General features: G+C 53.6%; 1 protein-coding gene across 1 annotated transcript; it reads left to right on the forward strand.

Annotated features, from left to right (window-relative positions):
• Positions 1–1,374: 1,374 nt before the first annotated feature.
• Dand5 (DAN domain BMP antagonist family member 5) lies at positions 1,375–6,637 on the forward strand. Its single transcript, XM_050120776.1, has 2 exons — positions 1,375–1,885; positions 5,558–6,637. The coding sequence occupies exons 1-2, from the start codon at positions 1,574–1,576 to the stop codon at positions 5,801–5,803; spliced, it is 558 nt and encodes a 185-aa protein (XP_049976733.1). The 5' UTR covers positions 1,375–1,573; the 3' UTR covers positions 5,804–6,637.
• Positions 6,638–8,073: the final 1,436 nt, after the last annotated feature.

The raw sequence follows: 8,073 nt of genomic DNA on the forward strand, positions 1-8,073 counted from the left end.
CTGGGGTTGGTGGACTCCTTGCATTCACACCTGTGGGTACGGAAAACAGGTTGCATAGCCGCAGGGTATTGTGGGACTCTGCGAAGTTTGGAAACAGCTGTGAAACTCTGGCTAGAATAAGAAGGGAGAAGGATGAGTTGGCGAGGGTGAGAGGATGATGGGGTCCCCTGGGCAGGATTTGCTGGGACTTGGGAAGGTCTTTAGACTGCTCCAGGAGGTGGCCTTGAGAAGCAAGCGAGAAGTGGACTCCGCTGCAAACCAGACTAGCTGAGGCTAGGTGCGGTGACTGAGAAAGGGTCAAGGCCGCCGCGAGGCCTTGGCTGGAGGATAACTGGGTGGGAAGAGTTGGCTGAGCCGCCCGCCCGGAGGCTGGTGTCCGGGCGTGGCGGCCACGCAGTCCCGCAGTCCCGGGAGCGGTCGCCAGATGGCGAGCGCGCCGCGGGAAAGACCCGGGCCGCGGCTTCTCACGCTCTTGCCGCCTGGCCTTGCCCCTCCTCACCTGGGTGTGAGATACATACCTCCGAGGTGCTAGGGCTGGACCCCCCAGGCGCCTCGAGGGTCCCAAAGCCTGGGATGCAATCTCACATCCCTTGTGTACTTCCCACCGCTCTGTTCCCATCACCTGTACCCGCATCTCAGGTCTCTGCAAAAGTGTCACCTTCTCCAGGGGTCTTCCCTGACCACCCTGGGATCAAAACCCCTACCTTGACCCCTCTAAAGCCCATTCGATTCATTTTTTTTTCTTTTGAAACAAGATCACTCTTTAGCCCAGGCTGCCTTTAGACTCCTGATGCCCCTGCCTTAGTCTCCTACGTGCTGGGACGACAGACCTGAGGGTTGTGACCCATACAGGTAATCTCTGCACTCAGGAGAATGAGGCGGAGGAAGCAGGAGATTGTGGCCAGTCTGGGCAGAAGGCAGTCCTGTTCCAACCCTCCCACCCAACGAGACAGTAGTGGTAGTCAGGTTAGTTCGTTATGGGCACAAGAGTGTTGCAGGGCTCCCTGCTTGTCATTCCCAGGGTTCAGAGCGGGAAGAAAAGAGCATGACGGGCACATGGGACTACTGTGCACCAACACCAGTTTTCAGGTCTGTCCGAGTCCTCAGTACAACCTCTGAGGTAGACTGTGGCTGCACCATATTACAGAAGAGGAAGCTGAAGGCCAGAGTGGTGGTCGGCCTCGCCTGAGGGTGCACAGCCAAGAAACGTCAGGGCAGAGCAGGAAACGGAAAAGTCTTGCTGAAGGGTGTGATGTCACTAGTGGATAAGTGGGGTTCTCAGGACTCCCAAGCCTCTGTCCCCTAGACCTACCTTCCTTGATTCTCATGGTCCCCATGGAGCAGGCTCAGCCCCCACTGGGACTCCCAGCAGGCTGGGAGGAGCTGTGGGATTGACCAGGTCAACTTGCCCTCCTTCCCTGCTGGGAGCTCCCAGAACCACCTCTGGGCTGCCCAGGAGGGAACAGTGGTGAAAAGCAGCTCTCTGAGGGCCCAGGCTCACACTCTAGACAGCAGGGTCCATTGCCCACGACCCTGAGCCCACTCCACGACAGGCGCAAGACTGCACAGCTAAATGATGCTTCATAGCCAGTTAACGATGCTGCTGGGTCTTCTCAGTGGGGCGTGGCTACCCACAGGCTCAGGGAGGCCTGGGGCCCCATCCACTCCTGCTCAGGCCTGGGTTGCTGCCAATCAAAGCTGGACTCTGGACCCTCTGGTACCAGCCTCTGCCCTGGGTAGCTGGAAGGCCTTCCTGGGCCTGCAAGACAAACGGCAAGGGACAGGCGGACTGCAGGGAGGACACAGAGTGCCCTCTGGTGTGTCTTTGCCCCTGGCCCCCCAGGAAGTGCTCCAGGAGACTTGTAAGGCTGTGGCCTTTATTCAGGTGAGTTGGTGGTGATGATGCCTGTGGTGGTGGCAGTGGTGGGCACTCTCTGCTTTGTACAGAGCACAGATGATGTGGCCTCAGGCAGATTTGCCATCAAGTCTCAAATCCTGAATCTTCCATTTAAATGCCTATGAACTTCAGGTTCCTTCATTTTCATCTCTTTCAAGTCTATTTTCTTTTCCTCCTCTACATTTTTTTTTTGAGACATGGGCTCCAGTAGCCCAGGCTGACCTCCCCATAGCTAAGCAATCTGAAGATGCCACTCCTGACTTCACCTCATGCGTGCTGACATACAGGCATGTGCACACCTCTAGTTACGGGACCCAGGGCTTCATTTGAGGCAAGCTGTGCCGACTGAGCCACATCTCCAGCTGCTGAATCTGTCCACACTTAGCAGCCAGGAAGAGGCTGTTGACAAATGCATGTCCCTTGTCCCCTCCAAACCCGCATGGCTCTCACCTTTTTCTGAACAAAAGTTCAGGTTCTCAGAGCCCACAAGGTTCTATATTCTTTGACCTCCCTGATTTTGGCTACTCCTGCTCTCCTCCTTCCCTTCTGACATGAGAGAGGAGAGAGGAGAGAGGAGAGAGAGAGAGAGAGAGAGAGAGAGAGAGAGAGAGAGAGAGAGGCCCTTCTCCTGGGTTCATAGGTGTGAGTCACCATCTTGGAGCAGAGGTGTTGCTATTGTTGTTGTTGTTTTAGCCAGAGTCTTATGTAGCTTGGGGCTGGTTTTAAGCTTCCGTCTTCCTCCCTCTGCCTCCTGAATGCCGGGAGTACAGGTGTGCACCACAGCCAGTTTGTGTGGTGTTGGAGGTAGAACCCAGGACCTCCAAGCTGCTAGGTAGGTACTCTACCTATTGAGCTACATCTGCATTCCAGGGCAGAGGTTATCTGATTTTGTTCTTTCCAATATTTCTCTCTCTTTCTTTCTTTCTTTCTTTCTTTCTTTCTTTCTTTCTTTCTTTCTTTCTTTCTTTCTTTCTTTCTTTCTGCCTTTCAAGATAGTTCCCACTAAATAGTCCAGGCTGGCCTGGAACTTCTGCTCCCCTGCTTCAGAGTCCTGGGGGTCACCATGCCCACTCCACATCCTGCATCTGATGCCTACCAGCTGATGACTGCGGCCAACAGAACAGAACTCAGCTTCGAGTCTAGCTCACTGCTGAGCCCAGAGCTCCACCTGTTCCACATGGCATAAGACACTTAAGTTGCAGCCTTCCCTGCAGCTATGTGGTGTCAGGCAGCTCCAAGCCTCAGTTTCCTCATTTGGAAACGGACGTATTATCATTGGCCTCAGCATCACAGGGAAGATAGAACATCAAGTCTGGGTTTCGCAGGGGCCAGCATGGGTGTCAGGGATTGTCTCTTTTTAATTCCAGTGCTGGGAGTGGAACCCAGGGAGCTGGGCATGTATGATGGAGCACTTGGGTAAGGAGTTCATGGTCAGCCTCTACTAAATAGTGAGTTTGAGACCAGCCTGGGCTGCATGAGACCTATCTCGATAACAAATGCCAACGAAAAAAAAAACTTGTTTTAAAGGTTTCAAATATCTAGCCCAGCCTGGTCTACAGAGCAAGTTCCAGGGCATATTCCAAACCCTGTCTTGAAAAAACAAAACAAAACACAAAACAAAGTAAAAGGGTTTTAAGTAGTTCCTTCTTTTCCTTTTAAATTTTTTTAAAGATTTATTTATTTATTATGTATACAATGTTCCTTCCATGTATGCTTGCATGCCAGAACAGGGCACCAGATCTCATTATAGATGGCTGTGAGCCACCATGTGGTTGCTGGGAATTGAACTCAGGACCTCTGGAAGAGCAGTCAGTGCTCCTAACCTCTGAGCCATCTCTCCAACTCCCTCCTTTTTAAAATTTTAATTTTTTTTCTGTATTATGCTGAGCATGGTGATGCTCACCTTTAATCCCAGCCCTTGGGAAGCAGAAGCAGGTGGTTCTCTGGGATTTTCAGGCCTGGTCTACACAACAAGTCCCTAGCTAGCTAGGGTTACATAGCAAGATCCTGTCTCAAAAAATATAATTACACTTATTTTGTGAGTACATGTGTATGTGTGTTTGCATGGGTGTTCCATGACCCAAGTGTGCAGGGCAGAGGACAGCTTGTGAGAATTGATTCCCTTCATTATGTGGGTCAAAGGATCATCAGATTTGGCGGTAAGTACCTTTGCCTACTGAGTTATCTTGCTGACCCCTGCGTGTGCGTGTGTGTGTGTTTAGATAATGTTTCAGAGGAAGAGAAATGGTTCAGCGGGTAAAGGCACTTGTCAGCAAACCCTATCTGAATCTGACTCCTGGGACCCACCCAGTGGAAAGAAAGAGCTGGTCCATAATCTGGCTTTGACTTCTACAAGGGCACCATGGCATATAAACCGTACCACCCCCACTCCTGACAAAATAAATTTAATTTTAAACAATAAAAAAAGATAAGGCTTCACACTATAGCCCAGGCTGGCGTAGAACTCGCTGTGCAGTCAGGGTTGGTCTCAGACTCATGGCAATCCTCCTTCAGCCTTCCAAGTGCTTGGATTACAGGATCACCATACCCCACTTGATTAGAGAATATTTTAATGTGTATGATTTACCTAGTGTTAGTGTGTACACCAGTGTGCACACCAGTGCGTAAAGCCTGACGATGGTGTCAGGCCCCTTGGACTGGAGTGATGGTGAGCCACCCACCATGTGGGAACAGAGCAACCAGAGCTCCTGGCTGACGAGTCCTCTCTAGCCATCCTCCCTTGACTTTCATTTTTCTCTGGTGCTGGGAATGGAACCCAAGCCTTGTGCATGTTAGGTAAGTGCTCCACCCCTGAGCTCCACCCCCAGTTCTGTTTGTCTATTTATTTTCACACAGGGTCTCAGTAAGTTTCCCAAATGAGCCTCGCTCTTGAGATCCCCAGTCTTGGCCCCAGAAAGGCTGTGATGTACATGCCTACATCACTAGGCCCAGCTCTCCAGTTTAATCTAGGTGATTTTGTGTGTGAGTGTGTGTGAAGGTGCACACGTGTGTCAGGACAGAGGTTGATGTCAGTGCCCTGAACTGTTCTGTTCCTTTTACATTTTTTTTAAATGTGTGTTTTGCCCACACACATATCTGTGTGCTACATGCATGCTTGGTGCCCAGAAGAGGGTGTTACATCTTTGGAGAAGTTGTGAGTTGCCGTGTGGGTGCTGGGAATTAAACTCAGGTCGTCTAGAAGAGTAGTTGGTGCTCTTAACCACCGAGTCACCTCTCCAGCTCCCTCATGCCTTATCTGACAAGCACTCTCACTGAACCAGAAGCTTGCCAATTCAGCTATGCTGGGCTGGTCCCTAAGCCCCGCCAGGGCTGTCTTCAGTTCCCAGGGCTGACATTACAGGCATGAGTCCCATTTTATGTGGATGCTGGGGATCTGAACTCGGGTCTTCATGCTGGGACCACATCATTTTACTGTCTCTTCCCAGTCCTGGATTTGAAAGATTTTATCCAGGAAAGAGTCTTGGAAAGGTTAAATAACTTGCTGCAGGCCACACAGCCAAAAGGAGAATTCAGAATTGAAATCCAAGTCACCTGCCGTCAGCAGCCACACCTTTATTTCGGGGTAGAAGTGGATGGCAATTATTCTCATCCCTCTGGCCTTGGACCGCGCAGGGCTGACTGTCCCGTGTCTGCTTGCAGGTGCTCTCCAGGCCTGGCTGCACAACAGGCAGGGTCCTTAATCATCTCTGTTTCGGCCGCTGTTCCTCCTTCTACATCCCAAGCTCGGATCCCACCCCGGTGGTCCTCTGCAACAGCTGTATGCCGGCTCAGAAGCGCTGGACGTCGGTGGGGCTGTGGTGTGGAGTTGGCCACGCAGCCTCCCCTCGGCGAGTGAGGATGTCGGTCGCCGTGGTGCAGAGGTGTCAGTGCCGGCCGAAGCTGTGAGCTGAGCATCGTGGAAGACTGCACAGGACAAGAACCTCGGAAAGACGTGACCCGAATGATGTACATCAGGTCAAGAGAGCAGGGTTAGGACAGACGGACAGATCCACAAGGTTCTCATCTTGCTCCTGGAACACGAGACATGGTCCCCCCAGTCATGGGTTTAGACTACTAATATTCACAGCATGTGGGGCTGGGGTGTAACTCAGCGGGAAAAGCCTTGCCTACCATGCACGGCACGAAGCCCTGGGTTCCATTCTTAGCTGGGGATATGTGGAGGGAAAAGGTGAAAATTCCTGTGACGGAGGGAGGGAATATTCCTTCCATAAGTACTAACTTACGTCATCCTCAAGAATCACTTCTCAGCAGTCCCGCGGGGAGGATTTCCCCAGAGGTCATTTTGTAGATGAGGAAACCGATGCCATTGAGACATTGTTACTTTTCTTTTGGGGGGGGGGGGTCGAGACACAGGCCTGCGCACGCGCAGCACAGCTTCCCGCTAAGCCCCTCCCCCAGCCTGGGGTGCCGCTGTTGACCACGAGGTGGCACTGCGTCTCTCTGTCCGCGCCAGACACTCCTGTTAGGATGACAGCACCACCCAAACCCGGACACTCAGCAAAGATGACCCCGTTCTAGGGACACCAGAAAAACAGCCGCAGCAGCAACAACAACAACAAAAAACCATGGCAGCAAGCGGGAAGCAGCTGCTTGGAAAACCTGGCCCCAACCAGAGGCGACCCCGAGTGTGCGCAGCTGCCTCTCTCAGTGACAGTGGCTGGGGTTTCCCTTATTGCCCCACCCGAGTCCCCGTAGCAGCCCCACGCCCAGCCTGGCATTCCACGGGAATCATAAAGGTTGGCCAAGTCCAGCTGTGCGTGCGTCTCTCTGACTAGGGTTTCCTGAGTAGGGGGCTCCCTCCTCAGCTAGGGGGCAGGGTGTGCGGCAGCCGGGCGGCCTAGCTCTGGGCGGCTGGAACCAGGGCTCTGGCAGATGGGCCCGTTTGGCAGAGACTCAGAGACATGTGGCAGCATTGCCTCCAAATGCCCCCACCCCCAGTGCAGGGTGGAGGGAACTGGTCAAGCGCCCCCCCTCGCCCTTCTTCCTGCCTCAGGAAGGAAGACTCCAGGTGAGGGGAACAGGAGGGCCCCCCACAAGGAAACAGATGGGACAACATGGATCGGGAGCTGTGACCCCTGACCTCACAGGCCCGAACAGAGAGGTGGGAACCTGCCTGACTGTCAGCTCCCAAGAGCGTCCTAGATGGAGTGTCATGGAGAGCCCTGGGGGTGGGGGGCACCCTCCTGCCTGTCCCTAGAGCTTGGTGGCAAACCTCATGCAGCGTCTGAGCTGGCAGCTCAGCCCTGGCACCCCTTCTCTGGCGGGCACAAGATGCCTGCATCCCTCCACCTCAGCTGTGCCCACCTCCTGCCAGCCTGGAGAGCCAGCTGGGAACCTTGGTGCCAGGGGGGGCTAGAGTCACTGCGCCCTCCCAGGCAGTGCCAGTCGGCCCCCGCTGCTGCCCCCCAGGCCCAGTAATGGGTGGGTAATGAGTGCTGGGGGAGCGGGGGGAGGGGCGGGGAGGCAGGTGCCACAGGCTCTGGCACCGGGGGCCGCTAATCAGGTTTGCCAACGCCATCTGTCATCATGCGAGCATCTGGGGCTCAAGGTGACCCTGTCACCCTCAGTTACAATTATGAGTTTGGCATCTGTATTAAAGCCCGCCAGCCGGCCAGGCAGGGGAGGGCTGGGGTGGGTAAGGGGGTGCACGGTGAGCCCCGTCCCTGGGGTCTGGTTCCCAGGAGTTGTGTAGCTGCCAAGACATGAAGCTTCTCTGCACTGTGTATGTGTGTGTGCTCACACAATATGAGTATACACACGCCCGTCCTTAGCTATTCTCCCCTAGTGTGTCGGGGCACAGGACTGGGGATGGCAGGGTTTGTTTTTGAGTGGTGGTTGTGTGTCTGAGGGTTTGGTAAGGTGGGAGGAGGGGAACGGCTGCGACACTGTGTGGGTGCCTAGGTAAGCGGGTATGCCTGAAGGGGAGTGGAAACTTAATTTGGTTTTGGATAATGGTGGGTTAGGGTGTTGGTGCTTGGAGTGTGTGTATCTGTGGGTGTGTACCAGAGAGCATGTATGCTGTAGCTCTTACAGTTATAGACTGTGTGTGCTGGGGGTGTGAATCTGTCTGTGAGATACAGTCAGAGAGAGAGAGAGGGAGAGAGAGAGAGAGAGAGAGAGAGAGAGAGAGAGAGAGAGAGAGAGAGAGAGAGAGA

The sequence above is a fragment of the Alexandromys fortis genome, unplaced genomic scaffold (genome assembly GCF_014885135.2).
Source record: "Alexandromys fortis isolate MF-2015 unplaced genomic scaffold, M_Fortis_MF-2015_v1.1 scaffold_186, whole genome shotgun sequence".
In the NCBI taxonomy this organism is placed as follows: Eukaryota; Metazoa; Chordata; class Mammalia; order Rodentia; family Cricetidae; genus Alexandromys; species Alexandromys fortis.

Coding starts and splice junctions, on each gene's coding strand:
- Dand5 (XM_050120776.1), top strand. CDS start 1,574: ATGATGCTTCATAGCCAGTTAACGATGCTGCTGGGTCTTCTCAGTGGG. Junction 1,886..5,557: donor AGGCTGTGGCCTTTATTCAG/GTGAGTTGGTGG, acceptor GTCTGCTTGCAG/GTGCTCTCCAGGCCTGGCTG.